Genomic DNA, 18540 nt, shown 5'->3' on the forward strand with positions numbered 1-18540 from the left:
ATATGTAAAAAAATAGAACAATCTCAGAATATATTGTTAATTGATAACAAAGATGCAAATAGAATGTGTGGTAAAATACCACCTGATAAAAAGGGAAATCTCTATCTGATACTGTGAAAACTAGTAACAGTGATTATGTCCAGGGAAGGAATTGGGAAGAATTGTCGATCAGACACAGGATGAAATTTACTTTTCACTGTATACCCTTTTAAATTATATGAATTTTTAAAACCTTGTGCATGTATTACTCATTCAAAATAAATTCTGACTTACCAAAGAAAAATCCACATTCATTTAGCAAACATTTATTAGGCAGTTAAACTAGACAGAGACTCTCTGCTGGGCTCAGTAAGAGAAACAAGGAATTCACAATGGGGTTGAATAACCTGGCACATGCAACATGTTATAATTAGTGGTTGGGAAACAGCTTCCAGGAGGAATCAAAGTCAGGACTGAGACCTGGGACCTTGGACTAAGGAATAGACTTAATCCAAGTAAGTGGGCAAAGGAAGCCTTTTAGAGAAAGAGCATCACAAACAAAGGCTCAGATGGAGAAAATACGTTGCAAGTGTGGAGGAGTGTTAGCAGATCAGGGTGGAGATTAGAGAAGAGCACAGTGACAAAAAGCAGGAGTGGATGGTGACCACGCTCCAGATCTCAAAGGCCATCTCAACTTGAGGAGAACCTTGGCTTTTAACCTGAGAACAACATGCAGCACATGATGGCAATGAAGCCAGGGAGCACCCTAATCAGATCCGCATTTAGGAAGAATCTCTCTGGTTGAAATGTGAGAATGAACGGAGATACATGGAGAAGAAGCGGGGGTGGGCAGGGAAAACCTTTGCAGGAACAATAGTGAAGATATTAGGATGGAGAAAAAGGCTTGAAAGGACCAGAGTTCTGAGTGTAAAACTCAACTGCTTGTCATGGGAGCAGGAGCGTGTGAAAAATGCAGAGGGAAAGAGAAGGCCCCAGATGGTCAGCATCCCACCTGAAGAAACAAGGGCTTTGGGCCCATAGCTTAAGGAGTAGTTGGCGGGTTCATAAGTTTTTGGGTGATTGGCAGGGAGTTCAATTTAGTGGAGTTCTATAAATACCTATTGAGTGCCAACTATGCACCAGATGTTGTGCCACCCACTGCACAAAGACAATTAAAGTACATCCCTTTGTGACCTAAATGTCTTGTCGTGAGGAGGAACTGTGCTAATCTATGGCCTTCCAGGAGCCCCACTAATTTTGTCTCGTCCCTGTGTGGGAAGTTGGGAAGTGAGCTGAGACCTGGAGAGGAAACTTCACCCATTTGGTCCAAAGATTAGTGGGGAGTTTAGTCAGAGAACACTCATTTCCTAATGTAGCTGACTAATCAATACAAGAGAAATAAAATCTCACAGAAATCACCTGGATGAAGGGGAAGAAACCAACAAAGTGGAATCAGAAGAAGTGACTTTGTGGGATCCTGTATGAAAGCTAGCTGGAAGAAACAGTGGGACCCAGGATTTGCCTGCCAGGATGATACGTGGAAGAAAAACCAATTCAGTTTAGTGATGATGTTTTCCTAGAGACGTGGGAGGTCTGAAAGTAAAGGGGGAAACATTCCGAGAGGAAGCTCTCTCAGGTTCACATAAACTCGAGAGAAACCTTTCCAATGACACTATAATTCTTATATCCAGAACCGCCTTTGATAAACACAGCTCAGCTCTGCAGATCACGTTGTCTAACACAGGACTCACAGTTACAATGATCTTGTTCAGTGACTGTCTGTCCTGTGCACGAACACATGTAGTGCAGAGGCCTTGCAACCTCTGGTTCCTGCCTTCTCTGACCTGGAACAACCCTGTGCAGATTCTAAGATGGTGCCCAAATATCCCCACGTCCTGGTGATCAGTCGCTTGTGGAATCTCCTCCCCTTGAGTGTGAGAGGGACCTATGACTTGCTTATCACCAACAGAATGTGGCCACAGTGATGGCACTTCCATGATTAGAATCATATAAGATTGTGACTTATGTCTTGCTAGTCTGTCTACTGTCTTCTCTTCCTGCAGGCTCTGATGAAGCGAAAGACCCACATGGCAAGGAACAGAGGCTGCCAATCTAAAGGTCCACCAGGAACTCCTCTCACTCCTCTTCTCTAGGGCAGCCCTTCCTTTTCCTGAAGACAGACATCCTGCTTTCTCCTTACCAGCATAGACATCAAGTTCTCTTCCGATCCTAGTTGTTTTTCTCTCACTCTATCCAGGAGGCCCCAGTAGGGAGCAGCAGGCAGAGGAAGTGCCCATGAGCAGGGATATGACCAGAACTCTCCTCATGTTTTCAACTTGGAGAGCAGATGTTACCAGGGAGGCAGTTGGAAGAAAAGTCAGGGGCAGCAGGATTAGAAGGAGATGAGTGAACCCTTCCGTCTCTCATGTCCTTGTGCGGCTGTGCTTTCGGGCTGTGAAACAAAACAGTGATGAATAAACTCTGCATGGCATTGCTGGTTATTACCCCTTCAGGATAGCCCACCTCACACCCCAAATATAAACACCATTGATTCCATACAGCCCAGATGTGACCCTCCATTCCTGCCGCCTCCAGCAAATATAACCATCAGCCAACAGAACCATCTCTCCTGTCACTTCAAACCCCATGGACTCATCTATAGGAAGGGTGAGAAATGCAATAGATTCCTAACCAGGCAGTGCCTGGTAGGGAAAAGGAAGCTGTCAGAGTCCACAGGAGGAGGTGACCCTTAATGCGGCAGGTGAACAGAGGACAGGAGTCAACCTAACAGAGGGGGAACTCGGGCTCAGGAGTCAGACTGTTTTCTTAGAGTCACAGCTTAGCCAATTGAGAATGAGTTACCTCTCAGTGGCCTCAGTTTCCTTGTCGGAAAATGGGACTGGGTTCTTATGAGGTTTGAATGGTTTAATTCATGCAAGTCTCTTACTATCTTAGTGAGGATAATAAGGACTTTTACTAAAGCAGAATCCTGGAAAGGAAGCAGGACCCACCAATTTACCTTCTATTTCCTTCCTCCAAGTGTGATGAGGGCCAATTCTCCAACACTCACTGCCCTGAGCCTCCTCTTACTTGCCTGCAGATGGAGAGCTGCTCTGTCCCTTACAACCTGTGGACTAGGGGTGGGGGAAATGAGGGAAGGGCCAGGGTGGGGCCAAGGATGAGGAGGCCTCAGAGCAACACACACGTACATGAGTGCTTATATACGCATACACCCTCACACAGCTCATACACATACACACACCCATATACACTTATACACACACACACACACACATATGCACACTCACAGACGAAAAAAATACACAACTCATACACATACACACGCCCGTATACACTTATACACACACACACACATATGCACACTCACAGACGAAAAAAATACCCATACATATTTATATGCACACGTGAATCGCACACAGATAAACACATGCACATCACACACTCCCTTCAGATTTGGGTCCTGGCTTACTCTCACTTAATCTCTTATAAGAAATTTAAGATCCTGAGGGAGATGGACCTGAGAAAATTTGTCCCACCAGAAAGAGACCCACTCCCCAGGCACTCTGGTACTTTCTAGATCTCATGTGCCCTGCTCCTGGCATGCTCCTAGACGAGCAGAGGATCTGACCTTAGATCAAGAGGCTGTCACATACACTGGGCACCTGGGAATTGGGCTCTGGGAGTCCAGCAGCCCACCAGCCTCCCACCTCACCTGCCGCTTCTCAGCCTGCCCTCCCACAGTCAAGGGTCCCTCCCAGACTTTGCTGCACAACAGGTTGTCTGCTCATTGGCTCCAGAAGGAGCAGGGACAGGAGGTGCTACTCAGCCCCTTGGGGTGAGACACTCTTAGATCAAAATGAGGAAACCCAGATCCTCTTCCTCACCCGAGCTCTTGTCCTGTGACCCGAGTTACTATGAACTCAGCTCCCAGGAGATCCCAGCTGGAAAATCTCACCCCACACCTTGTTGAACTTTAATCTCTGCCTGCTTGAAATTTATTTATTTTCTTCATTAACCCAAATCAAAAATCTCTTTCAGTTTCTATCCAAAGTTCTATTTATCTCGTTCATGAAACTCTCTCTGACCACTGGAATGTCTCGCCTATGAACTTTTGTAAACTATTTTCTCTGCTTCTCATTTGACATTTAAGGAAGTCCCAGTCTTTGACATCACTTGGTGCATCAAAGGGTCCACAAACTGCTCCCAGAAGTATGACTGCCTCCCCATATTAATTGTAAGCTCTCAGGGGACAAACACTAGATTATACTTTTGTAGTTCCCCCCTCCAGCCCCCAAAATATATATGCTAAGCTTATATCCATGACCAGTGAATTGCTGAAATCATGAGTAACAGCAAACAGCCTCCATTCCCCATGTGACCAGACTGGGCAAGTCTTCACTCTCATGTGATAACTTGTGCACACTCGCCTGTCCCACCTGACCCTATGGGAACTGTTGTCGAGAGGCTTCCTGTCCCTGAGGATGGGGGTGAGGTGGTGAGCAGTGCTTCCCTCTGCTTTCTCCCAGGCACCAATCTACTTGATTTTGTGGGTGCTGTTTGTTCAGTCCATGAATCATGGTTTGATTGTAGTATCACTGCATGTTTCTCAGATTTAAGGGGAAAATTTTCATCCAACTTGTAAAGATCTTGGTCTCATCATCAGAGTAACTTAGCTCCTCCATCAATCACTGAATGCAAGACTTTGCCTTCATTTCTTCTCTGTCATAGCAGATGTAGGGTTGGTCATCCACGAAGTCACTGGCAGTAAACGCAGGGACTCCTGTACCTGGCTCAGACACAGCTGAGTAGAAATACTGCAGAGAGTGTGATCCTGAGGTGGGAACCAGAGACAGTGGATCAGAGTCAGTTCTAGTATTCATGAGTGAGTACCCAGTTCACAATGTGCGGGGAATGAGTGTGTATGTCTGTGTGTGGGTGGGTGTGAGTGTGTCTAATAGGAGAGAAAGGACACACGACATAAAACAAGGGGAAGACACCTGCACAATGACCTCCTGCACAAGTGAATACAAATTCCACACAGAGTATGCACTGATAGAATTCAAAGAAACAGAAATAAATGTTACTGCCATGCCTCAATAAGAGAAGTTCCATGAAGAAGTCGTTCTTGAATAGGGCTTGGACAAGTGGAGGGATGTGGAGTAGGGGAGAAGTTTTAGTATCTTCTCACCGCTTAGATTGAGGAGTAAGGGAACTGGAAATAGGACCCTCCTCCAGGTCCCTGCTATGATGGTGCAGCATCTCAATCCCTGATGGTTCCCTCACTCTCCCCACTAACGTCCTCCTTCACGCACATCACCTTTGGTGTCACTGTGGAAAACCCACTGGCCTCAGAGTCAGGCAGCTCCAACTATGCCACACTCTCTGTTTCCTGGGGAAGTGACTTCCTTCTGTGGGCTCAGCTTCTTTATTTCTAAAATAGGAGGGTCAGCTAGGGCACACACTCCTCCTGTCCTCAGTCTGTTTGACTCCCTCCCTGAGTTTGTTCTGCACTGCTTGGCACGCCATGCTGTGGTAGGTGTCCCACATATAAAGTAGAGGAAGACGGGCATGGATGTTAGCTCAGGGCCAGGCTTCCTCAGCAAAAAGAGGAGGACTGGCAGTAGTTAGCTCAGGGCTAGTCTTCCTCAAAAAAAACCAAAAATTGGATAATGTGTTTAAATTTTTGTTTCATTTGCTTTTACTTTTGGTTTGCATTTTTCTTTGCATTATGATAGTCCACATCACCTCTTGTTCTTTCTCCCAATATGTTCTCAATCCACAACACCAAAGGTGATGTGCATGAAGGAGGACGTTAGTGGGGAGAGTGAGGGAAGCATCAGGGATTGAGATGCTGCACCATCATAGCAGGGGACCTGGAGGAGGGTCAGCATTAATGCAGGTTCAATATCAATTACTTAGCTGAACTTTTGTCTACAACTCCAGGAAGGGATGGATGTAACGGAACGGTGTCTATTTCAGCTCCTTATGGGAAAGTTTCACATTAGAGTGGGTAAAACTATTGTTTCCTTTCTCTTTTCTGGGGTTCTCCCATCTCTCCCAGGTTAACCACTCCATGTTGCAGCAGGTAGAGGATCTCAGGCAAAACCCAGACTGTCCCTCCCACACTTCCTCCCTCCCTTATTCACCATGTGTTGTGTTCAGGATGAATTCTCTTGCTACAGATTTTTGGAGGGGAAAAGGCAGACAGGACTGACTTACATCTCAATCACATATCTATACCTCATACCTGAGGAGACAGGAAAAAAGTGGAGGGGAGGGAACAATTAATATTGCTCAGTGGGCTTGAGAAAGGAGACAAAATGATGTCCATTCATTTTTCTCTTACTCAAATAGACTTTTCACCTCAGTTTTCCCTCCAACCATCCAAAGCAACCAACTCTTTTCTTATTATATCACATGAAGGTCCTGGGGGTGGCAGAAGGCTCATGACACTAGCAGGCCTTCAAGCACTGTTAACTGATATGGTTTCCCATATTAGCTCCCAAAGGCATCCTGGTAACACTAGAAAAGTGCAGAGAAATAAGTACAATTATTGTGTAAGGCAGTGGGGAGTTGTTTTTTCATTTAAAGTTCTTTTGTTGTTGCTGCTGCTATAGTGATGTTGCATTGTGAAGTCAAGCAACAAAAGGAAATCCTCACAATGAGCCAAATTCTGTCTCCCTGAAGCTTCTACAGAATGAACAATTTCTGATGTTTACAGTCAAACAGAATAAGTACAATTCTTGACACAATAGCCCTTGTAACATCTGAAATCTCTATAGTCATAAGCAAAGTATGTTGTATCAAAATAAATGGCTGTTTTGGGGCCAGCCTGATGGTGCAGCGGTTAAGTTTGCATGTTCCACTTCGGCGGCCCAGGGTTCGCTGGTTCAGATTCTGGATGCGGACATGGCACCACTTGGCAAGCTATGCTGTGGTAGGCGTCCCACATATAAAGTAGAGGAAGATGGACACGGATGTTAGCTCAGGGCCAGTCTTCCTCAGCAAAAAGAGGAGGATTGGCAGATGTTAGCTGAGGGCTAATCTTCCTCAAATAAATAAATAAATAAACAAACAAATGGCTGTTTTCAGTAGGAAGGTTGGTGTAAATGTCCTAGACCACCATTATCAGAAAAAAGAAGTCCTCTCAAATTGCTTTTTGGGCAACTGTATTAATTAATCAACTCATGTAATATTTATTTTGGGTTTGATATCTTCCAGGCACTGCGGATGCAACAAAGAGCAAGTCAAATGTGCTCTGTGGATTTACATACTAAAGAGTTGAGCTGAAAACACAGGCATTTGGAATACAGAGCTAGGATGCCCACCCTAGACTGGGAGCAGCTCACGAGATGACATTTGAACCAAGTCCTGAGGAACAACGGGAGTTGACAAGGGAGGCATGGTTTATAGAGAGGGAGACAGCTGGGGAGAAGTCCTGGATGTTCGACAGTGTGGCAGGTTCACAGGACCGATCAAGTCCAGGGAAGTTGGAGCCCACTGCACCATGGCACTGAGGAGTGTAGACCTTGACCTGGACCACCTAGATTCTAGTATTTCCTCCACCACCCACTTAGCTGTGTGACCCCAGACACGTTACTTACCCACTGTACACTTTAGTTTCCTCACCTGTGAAATGGGTGATGTTTTAGGAATGTGGTGAGGATCGGTTGAGTTGATATATGTCAAGTGCTCAGACCAGTGCCTGGCACATAGTTGATGCTCAACCAATGTTTATTCTCACAGCTGGAGAGAAACAGATGAGAGAGAGCAGGGAAGGTGACGATAGAGGCCAGGTCCTGTGAGCCACCCTGCTGGCATGCTAAATAGAAAAGCCAAGAGGAGAGTGCCATTTTGAAAAAGGCTACTCTGGCACAGTGTGGAAAAGACATTGGAGAGGGTGAGACTGGATCTGCAGGGACCCGTTAGGGACCTGCACTAGTAGCATATTTATCCCCCTCCATCCTAAGCAACTCCCCTTCCCATCTCATTCTTTTGCACATTCCTAACCTGATGCTCCTTCGGTCACAAAGTTAGTTAAGAAGGAATTGCTGAGCATACCTTGAACAGCAGTCATGGTGACAGGCCAACTATTGGGAACCTCCTGGAAGTGATGACCTGCAGTGTCTGCCTAGAGCAGCTGAAGGACCCTGTGAGCATCTTCTGTGACTGCAGCTTCTGCCAGGCCTGCATCACTGAGTGCTGTGTCACTCTCAGATCCACCAAGGGAGCCATGTGCTGTCCATTCTGCAAGAATCCACTTCAAGAGGCAGACATCCGGCCCAATGGATTTTAGCCAGTTTGTTCTCCATCCTCTTAACACTGGAGCCCAGGAGTGAGAATCCAGCAAAGGAAATCGGGTTCTGTGGACAGCACAGGGAAAGCGGACTTTTTCTATTGCCAGGAGGACCAGCACTTCCCGTGTGTGGTTTGCAAAGATTTCATTGAGCACAAATGCCAGTGCTGCAGATGAAGAAGATGCTATGTCTTAAGAGGGGGTAAACCCTTTACTGTCTAGTCTAAATTTGGAACAAACCTTTGGTGGCTTTCTTTATTATTGGCTTTAGCACTATTACAGAAAAATTAACTACTGTATTCTAAACACAATTCTTAATGAAACAATAGCTTTCAATCCTGGATTATATTGGTAAAAATTACTTTCAAATGCATACTACTTCACTTTAAAATTCTCAGGCATTAGAAGGCCTGACTACCTGCACAACATAGAAACATCAGTGTTACTATAAGATTACACATACCCTCTGGAATCCCCAGGAGATTTCTGGATGTGAAGGAAATATTATTGGACACAATATTGAAAATGGCAACCAAGCCCTGGATAGATAGAGCTTTGGTCTGAGTTGGGCTATACTATCTGGGCAAATAAAAACAGTGTATGATTTCTACAAAAGTGAAATCTGGGAATATTAATCAGCTCCTGTTTTTTGGCTGAAAATGGCAAAATCTAACTCAAGCTTGTCAAAATAGAGATTCATCATCCTATTTAACAAACTAAAAGAAAAGCAGGGATGCAATTGAACCTCAGGTATAACTAGAACCAGGAATCAAATGCAACTATGACTCTCCATCTCTTATTTCCTCTTTTCTCTCTATTGGTTCAATTTTTTTCAGACGCATTTTAGGTACAAACTATAATCATAGTCACTTCTAGGTTCATACCTGTGCACTCTAATTTTATATAACCTTCACCTTATGCCCGCTCACATCCTAATTCACTCCCACTTCCCATTTCTATGTCACTTTCTCCATAAGCCCTTTTGGATCCCCACGGATTTACTTGTGGATCCATCATTAACCTAGCTTGGAATGTTGTGAATCCTTGGAAATAGGGAGATGTTGAGATTAAAAGTGTTGATTCATGAAGAATATCACTGGTGCTATTTTCATAGGATCAAATCCAGAGCCACTTAGTGAGTCTGAAGAAAGACAGGGAAGAGATCAAGAAGCAGCAGCAGATGGCAGAAGAGGCATACAGGTTTTAATGGTGGGTGAATTATGCCTTCTTTCTATTAGAGTTTCCCAGCTAAGAGATTCAGGTTAATTTTCAAGAAGATGCCACTAACCTCTTCTAGCCTGAGTCCAGGAAGGATAGGGAGAGGGAAAGGGAGAAGGAGATAAGGTCTCATTCAAAGGAGATATGCGAGACCCAACATCATGTACTTGGGTAGAAAAATGAAGTCACAGCCACTGGATCAGGAGAACAAGAAAAGATCCAAGAAGAAACAAGTTTCCTTAGCTCCCACTTTTGACCCCTGAATCCCACTTTCAGTGAATTTCCATTATTTCAATTTCCATCTCCTAAATTTCCCACTCACATAACTACTACCCCAGAAGGATCAGCTTATGCTTTCTAGACTTTGGAAAAAAACTGAGACCTAAGGAAGCAAACAGTGTTCCATGATAAGGCTAGGACTCTGAATGGTGCAGAACCAGTCCTTGGAGTCCAGTTCTCTTTTTGTATGCAAAATTTCTACACACTTACTTACAACTTGTTAGATTCTAAGAAACAAATACACAATTCCATCAAGGTCAAACCAACAAGTTATTGGTATTTCTTGATGGGTTATGTCAATTGTGTCTCCAGGATCAGATCATTAATTCTCTTTTTCTTCTCTAGAACCAGATGCAGGGGCCGGCCCAGTGGCACAATGGTTAAGTTCACACGTTCCGCTTCAGCAGCCCAGGTTTCGCCAGTTCGGATCTCAGGTGTAGACATGGCACTACCTGGCAAGCCATGCTGTGGTAGGCGTCCCACATATAAAGTAGAAGAAGATGGGCATGGATATTAGCTCAGGGCCAGTCTTCCTCAGCAAAAAGAGGAGGATTGGCAGCAGTTAGCTCAGGACTAATCTTCCTCAAAAAAAAAATTTTAAAAAAAGAACCAGATGCAAACCAAGAAGCAGCAGGTTGTGTCTGAATATAAACAGACTTGAGAGCTCTTCAAAGCTCAGGAGCACCTCTTGCTGCCCAAATGGAGGCACTGGAGAAGGAGCTCACCAATAGAAAAGATGAATATGTCACCAAAGTATCCAAGAACTGACCTCTCTTGACAGACTGAGAAGTACGGTGAAGCAGAGTTCTCACTCAGGAATGAAGAGCCTTAAGGTAAGGACACAAAGGGCTCATCTATATTCCAAACATATTCTTCAAAGAAAACTCTTCAATATTTAGTAGTACTTTTTTTATAGCATATGCTCTTGATGGTCTGTAAAGTTTTAACATGGGATGTGGAGGTGATAGGATTACAATAATGGTTTGAGCAGGAACTAGACCAGCCTTTGTAACTGGTCACTTTCACAAACAATCAAAAAGGGCACGGGGTAGGGAAGTGAGCTCTGTGTTTTTGAGGGGTTTTTTTTCCTATAGGATACGAAAAAATCAGACAGAAGGTAAGATTCCCCTGTCCATCCAATAAACAAGTCCCCAGTACAATCAAATCAAAATCACCCTTTCCCCAAGTGTTACTGTTGGCACACTGTACCCCAATACCTGATTTCGTCAAAGGCTGTTCTACATGCAGACATGGAGGCAGACATGACTGCACGACTGTTGGAGGAAAAACCCTTTTCCATCTCCACGGTTTCCATGAGGAAGGACTTTTCCTCAGACCACTTATAGCCTCTCTCCATCCTTTACTCTGGAACCCAGAGAAGGTGGAGCGCCTTATATAACTAGCAAACTGGGAGAAACTAGCTCAGCATGTCCTTTATTCTTCTTGGGAAAAAGCCTGCAACAAAGCCTGATTCCTCTCTGCTCCTTCCTGCTGGAAGTTATGGAACATCCTGTCCAGGGAGGACAGTCCTGAGCCAGTGCTGCCATGATGGAGTGGGTGGATGAAACTGATTCTGGGTTTCAGTAGTAAGAAGACATTTGCCTCTTGCACTAAGCTATGTCCATCAACTTTGATGTTATTTGTGTTAGAAATGATAATTGGATCTTCCATCTGCCTTATTCATTTCTCAACTTGTTAGAAAAGAGAAAGCTATTTATCAAAGGCCCCCTCACAGATGGCAACAGTGATGATCTCTCAGGCCTGAGGATCCTCTGACTCTGAGCGAGGATCTAGGGGTCATCTAGTTACTGTGCTTTCCTTCCCTCCGGTGGAAGAGGGTACAGTTTCCAATCCCCATTGCCATGTCCCCAGCCCCTGGAAAGAGTCTTTGAAATCACAACTAAGACAGATGTCCTGCGAGAGTCTGAAGCATTTCAAAGGTCAGAAGGGTATTTGCTGTTAGACTCTTGCTCTCATTTCTACCTGATAAGAGTGAAGAATTTCTAATGGAATGTTAGATTACAGGTGTATTTTTTTTAATAGCATGGGTATTTGGTGAAGGAAAACAAAGTTTTTTAGACCAGGAATCAAACTCACAAATACATTCTTTGAAGTCAGTAAATTGGTGTCATGATCAAGAAGCTACTGAGCATCTCTTAGATGCTGGCATTGTGCTCAGTGCTTTCATTTTTCTCAATATACTCACATTACTTATTATCCTTCATTTTATTTAGATAAAACTGAGCTTGGAGAAATTATGTGATTCATTCAACATTGCACAATCAGGAGGAAGAGTCAGGATTCAAACCCAGTTTTTCTTCATTTGAAAGATTGTGCTCTCTGCTGCACCATACTCTACAGCTTTTCAAAGTGATCTAACAGCTACAACAAAAATCAGTCGACTTTATGAGCTTACTGAGCAGGAGGTTGCCCTTAATGGGTTCATCTAACGGCAGGGTCAGTTCAGGGCAAGATTTTCTGCCTCTTCTCTGTGTTTTAAGTGAACTGTCGCTCTATGGTGACCAATACTCCATTTCTTCTTCCAGAGGCCACGTCAGTTGACTTGGAGCAACACCAGGGAACTCTGGGAGCAATTTACACACCAGGATAAAGCATCCAGGACAGCCCAAGGTGAAGCCTATTGGGCGTAAAGAGAAAGTTTACACCTAGTATCATAAAATGAAGAGGTGCCTTTTCCTTCCCACTCTGAATAAAAGAGACTGGGAAGCTCTTCAGCACCGTCTCCTCCTGCCCACTTTATGGAAGTTTCTTCTACCTCTAGAAGCAGACTGTGGGCACTGGTCATTTTACTGCAGCCACACGACTAGACATAGGAACTGCTGACCATCCCGCTGCAGGGTGTGTGCATGACACACCTGACAGCTTCCTTCTCTGTTCGCTTCTGAGAAAATAACACCAAATAAGGAAGGCGAAGCTACAGAAAGTCATTACTGCCAGAAAATGTTAGGATTTAGAGCTAGTAAAGACATTAAACATCAACTAAATTTTATGGATGAGGATAAATTAATTTCTAAAGACTATTAAGGTCAGTAAGTGGCAGAATGTCAATATAAAGCCAAGACTCCTGAGTCCTAGTCCAGTGCACTTTCCATTCTGCCATGAGGAAGGACAAAGCCTGATGACCCCAGGAAGGCTAGAGAGTCATCTTCTTCTCCTTAAAGCTATGAATGACAATATCATTCTGAAAGGTGGGAGCCAATAGCAGAAGGCTTTTGTTTTCTCTACAAACAGTTCAAGTCATTTCACAAAAATGTTACTAATATAGAAGGAAAATGAGGAACTAATGTTAGATATCAAAAGCATACCCTAAGTTTCAGGAGTACTGGGCACTGCAAGTGATAAATAAATTTTTCTCATAACAATGGGGGTGAATTTCAGGACAGATCACCTCGTGAACAGAAGCAGCAAAGCCAGTGAAAGCAATCCAGGGTCAGGCCTGTATGCACACAGCTAAGAGACCTGTTTAGGGTTCACAGTTAACGCAGACAACTCTATTTCCTTCCTGGTGACTTCTCTACAAAATCAATAAATATTTGTGAATTAAATCATGACTCTCAAAAGTCTGTGTTGGGGGAGCAATTGTGCTTAAAATAGCATAGTGGGAAAAGTTTGAGATTCTTTGGTGGAGGAAACAATAAAAAATAAAAGAAATGATTTTCTATTTCTTTTAGGAGCCAAAGCCATTAACCCAGAGAGAAACCAAAGGATAAGCAGGATTTTTGTGAACCGCAGGTTGAAGCAAACACATGAGTCAGAAATGGCTTCTGCTACAGCAGCCACAGAGAGTGAGTGATGGAAATTAAAGGATAGAGATATCTAGAAAGTCCTCTTTCCTCATGTGGAGAATGAAAGAAATAGGAAAAGTAAGGTCAACCTCCAGTGGTCACATCAGAGCTGCTCTTCTATCTGAGGTAGCCAAGTGACAGGACACAAACCACCTCACCTTTCTGAGACACACTGCTCTCCTGTAAAAGAGAAGTAACACGTTTCCTCTTTATCTGCCAGAGTCCTGTGAGCCTTAAATGTGTTTTTGTACATTGTTAGCTACTATGTAAATTTAAGCTGTTCAATAGTATTCATTAATAATAATGACTTCTCCTATCTTGCGGAGGAGGAAACAGGAACAACTTGCTAAAGCAATTTGCTCCAAGTCTAGCCAAGGGTAGGATCTGTCTCCTATTTCCACCCAGTGGAACTCTGACCCTCAGTCTCTTTTTCTAGCAGTGGAAGTGGTCCTGGACTAGGACACTGCTCAGTCAAAGCTCTGGATCTCCGAAGATGGGAAACATGTGACAATGAGAACTCATGCCAAGGGATTCAACACCAACCCCTATGTGCCGGGCCAGGAGGGCTACTCCTCTAGGACACACCACTGAATGGTGGCACTGTTATACTGGGGAGATTGCATCCTAGGGGTGGCTTGAGGCTCAGTGAGAAAAACAAAAGGAAGGCTCTCCCTCTGCCAGAAGGAGGGAGTCTAGGCTGTGAGGGTCACTAGGAGACAGTTCTAGGCTCTCACAACCCCAGAGACCAAACCAACCCTGAGCGAAAATTCCCAGATGATAGGAGTGACCTTAGATTTCAGGAAGGAGCAGGTGACCTCTACTAATGCAGATAAAGAGACCACTATTTTTACTTTTCAGCACTCTTTTACAGGGAAATTAGTCCCATCTTTTGGCCTCTACGATCCAAGGGCACGGCTGACCCTGTATGCCTAAGATGGACATAGCTTTCCCATGGCTTCTCAAAAGAACTTGCCCAGAAATGGGTTAATCGCCAGGGTCAGTGATTCCCATCATCAATTGGCCATCATTGAAGGAACAGGTGTGACAGCCTTCCTGCCATCACATCCATGAGGACAGCAAGATTCTTGAGGATAGCCTTCCTGCCATAGATTCTTGAGGATGGCAAGAGATCTGTATTCTCCACCTATCAACTGGATTGGCTCCACTGATCCCAGTAGAAGTCGAGGCATGTGTGTTCCAGTTCCTAAACATCACCATTCCAATTCTAGCCTACAGCCGTCCTCTGCTCAGATTTCCACCGTTTAAAGGAGTGGTCCTCAAACATTAGTGTGCACAAGAACCTAAGGTGCTTGTTGAAAATGCAGCTTCCTGCAGAGAACCAGATGCAGTACGTCTGGGGCAGAGCCTGAGAATTTGCTTTTTAAGAAGAGCTCCAGGTATTTTTGGATCACACTTTGAGAAAGATGGTCCAAGAGCAGTACTTCTGAAATTTTAATATATTAGCAAATTCTCTGGGGACTTGTTAAAATTCAGATGCTGATCCTCTAAGTCTAGTGCTGGCCCTGAGACTCTGCTTTCTAACGAACTCCTAGATGAAGCTGATGCTACTGGTCCTCTGACCATGCTCTGAGGATCTAGCACCCATGGATTCCAATCTTTACCTGGGCCTGAGAGAGTGCAAATGCCAGGAATAAACACGGTCTTAACCCTCCTTTATTCTCCGAGTAGTAGACTCACTCTCTCACCTCTAGTCAGCTAGGTCCCCATGGATGAGAGATTACTGCTCTGGCATGCATATCCTCAGTTTCTCAACATGGAATTCTATCCTGATATTTAGTCTCTACTAGCCCTGCTCTTGGAAGAGCTGAGCCTTAGTGTTCTGTGTGTATGAAGAAGCTATTAAGAAAAAAGAAACATAACACATGTGGGTGACAAAATATTAGGAAGGGAAATCATGGGAGATGCTGGAGTTTCCATCCTCAAAATATTTTAGGAAAAGAATACTGGATAGACATTCCCCAGAGGGCTAGACAGATCATTTTTCAAATTTGCTCCCCAGTTTGGGATTTTTTTAATTCTTTTAGATAATAACCATATTGCTTCATTATTCTTTTTTTTTTTTTAACTTAGAAAATGAGCTGCATTTAAGTTTTCTCCTGAAAGAATTGCAAAGATGAACTTTGGCTTCTTTCTATATTCCAAAAAGTTTTGTCTCGGAATTAAAAAGCCTCCCCAGAGAGGATAAAATTGAACTCGATACAGCATAGAGCTCTTGCTGTTCCTTCTGTCTACAATATAATACTGTGGCTAATCGTTGCCAGCTGTCTGTCTCCTGTTCTCCTACTGTGGCAGATCCTTCTTTCCTTGATACCCACTGACTACTGGAGACATACGGTTCATATCTTGTGGCTAGAAATGAGATTTTCAAAGACGCAAATGATCACTCCAGAAGTGGATGTCTCTCTTTCCCTTAGGTTACTTCACTAGTCAATTAAGAATAGGTACATGGAGAAAGGACCAAAGGTTGTGCTGTAATGCACAGATCTGTCCAGAGACACAGCTCAAGGAGCTAGGGCCTGCCCCCCTGAGTCATTCCTGCTAACATAATTCAGTGTAACCAACCTGTTTTGCTTTTAGCTTTTGCAAGATTTTTATAACTAGTTCCCCTAGCATGGGCTCTTTTTCCCAACTGTATCCTGATTGATATACTGGGTATCACGTCAGGGTAGTGGGCTACTAGCCCTGTCTCTCTCTTCCCTGGTCTCCTGGTGTCAAGGGTCTGCTGTGTGTGGCAGTGGGTTCTAGAGATAAGAAAGCACAGCTCCAGTGGTGACTCCAGTAGGTGCCTTACTGGGCTGCTTCTGCATTACTCCTGGAGTCATGCCAGGAGGCATAAAGAACCTGCTCTTTCAGCCATTCCAACTTTTTTTGGATAAGAACCTAATTCCCTGAATTAAATCTCTTCCTAATTAAAATACCTACACTGTGGTACTTTACATTTTTCCACACTCAATTCAAATGTTTTCCTTTTTGAAATCTTGCTGAGTCTCCTAGAAAAAGAGTTCCCTTCCTGAATCCTTCACAGATTCAGTATTTCTTTCAGCAACGACCACAATACTTATCTGCAAGCCTCTTTTTTTTTTTAATTTTTTTTTTTGAGGAAGATTAGCCCTGAGCTAACCTCCGCTGCCAATCCTCCTCTTTTTGCTGAAGAAGACTGGCCCTGAGCTAACACCCATGCCCATCTTCCTCTACGTTTTATATGTGGGACGCCTACCACAGCATAGCTTGCCAAGCAGTGCCATGTCCGCACCTGGGATGTGAACCGGTGAACCCCGGGCTGCTGAGAAGCGGAACGTGCACACTTAACCGCTGAGCCACCAGATAGGTCCCTAAGCCTATCTTTTAACAGTTACCAAATCACAAGTTCCTTCAGCACAGAAACCATTTTTACCCTCTAGTCCCACCCTGGACCTAGCAATATTCCTTGAACACAGCAAATGTTCACTAAATATTTGTTGAAATGCCCTGAAATCAGGTTTGGCTTTAAAAAGTTTTAGACTGTTACAAAGGAAAGCATAACTTTGAAGTAAAGAAGAAACAGCCTGCCAAAATGGCAGGAGGTAGAAATGGGCAGAGCAAGTAGAGAAAGAAAAACAACTTGCTCTTCTGAACAGTAATAAGGAATACTAATTATCCTTCCATTCTCAAGAAACTTCCCAAACTAGGCTATAGGGGTCTAAATTTCCACCATATCTACAGGTTGACTTCCTTAAGTTAATTAAGACTCATTTGTTGCTAAAATGCAAATATCCTGGGCTTAGAAAGAAATTAACACTATAGCAAGATTATCTCAAAATTATCCACCACTGACTGAAACCTCCTAGTTATTAGGTACTTTATACATATTACCCCATTTAACCTTCCCAATAACACAGTGTCATGTCAAAGATGAGGAGCTACAGTGCAGAGCGGTGAAGCCCATGGAATAAACCACACAGGTAGGAAATGGCAAAGTAAAAGCTGACACCCAGGCAGGTCTCCCTGGGTTTTGCTACCATGCACTTTGCCTTCTACACTGAGGATATGCCCTACAGAATGAGACTCGGGTAACTGGAAGGATTCAGTGGGGAAAGGGGAGAGTCAAGATGATCAGAACTAGAACATGGCCCACGGAATGCAGGCCTGGGTAGGGTGTGGCACTGGAAGCCCAAGGATGGCTTCAGAGAGGTTAAAAAAAAGAAAGAACAAAAAGATTAAGGAGCAAAATGTACAAATGAAATGCAGATGATGCTCAAATAAAACTTTCTTTTTACTGCAAAGTTTGACTCAGCTCATCTTGGGAGTGTGAGGGGAATGTTGAGGAAGATTCTGTTAGAAGTTCATGGCAAAGTGTGAGTGGGAGAAGGGGCGAGACTGAGCAGACGGGACTATACCAACAGTACTCTGGGAGAAAGGAGGAAGTAGCCTGAGCGGTGTCAGGTGCAACAGAGAAGACTACAGAAAGGCTTCTGCGGACCACTGGGAGACTGAAATTAAGTGGCGGGAGGAAGTGCAACTGCAGAAATCAAAGAAAACTGAGGAAACTAGGATAAATGAAGACCACCTCTCACTGCAGCAAACCAAAGAAGATGGTTGCTACACGGGTCAAGCAGGGACAAGTCAAGGCTTTTCTTTTAATGCTGATCTGAAAGCAAAAGAAGGAAGCAGAGGAAAAACTGACGATCATGAGAAAAAAAAGAATATGAAAACAATATCAAAGAGATATGATCAAGATTGGAGTTGGTGAGGAAAAGGCTGTATTTTCTAGAGAAATACTTTGGAGTGATTTGTCTGCCTTCCCAGCTATGACCTCAGTTTCCTGAAGGAAGGGACCATGTCCATCTTGTTCACCCTGTATCCATGGGACCCAGCACAACGCCTAACATAGTCCCTCAATAAAAGTTTGTTTCCGATCGAATCTTCCTTCAATATTTTGGG

The 18540-nt window shown here is 43.9% G+C and overlaps 1 protein-coding gene across 1 annotated transcript in view; it reads right to left on the reverse strand.

The window, feature by feature from the left end:
• Window positions 1-289: 289 nt before the first annotated feature.
• The window catches only part of LOC103544813 (uncharacterized), a 44032-nt gene continuing 25781 nt past the window's right edge, over window positions 290-18540 (reverse strand). Inside the window, exons 3-4 of the mRNA XM_070583904.1 lie at window positions 2999-4831; window positions 290-2431 (exon numbers count right to left, since the gene is read on the reverse strand). Of these exons, the coding sequence (XP_070440005.1) occupies window positions 4709-4831 (123 nt within the window). The 3' untranslated portion in view covers window positions 290-2431; window positions 2999-4708. The remainder of the gene's footprint in view (window positions 2432-2998; window positions 4832-18540) is intronic.

This window comes from Equus przewalskii, chromosome 19 (assembly GCF_037783145.1).
Source record: "Equus przewalskii isolate Varuska chromosome 19, EquPr2, whole genome shotgun sequence".
Lineage (NCBI taxonomy): Eukaryota > Metazoa > Chordata > Mammalia > Perissodactyla > Equidae > Equus > Equus przewalskii.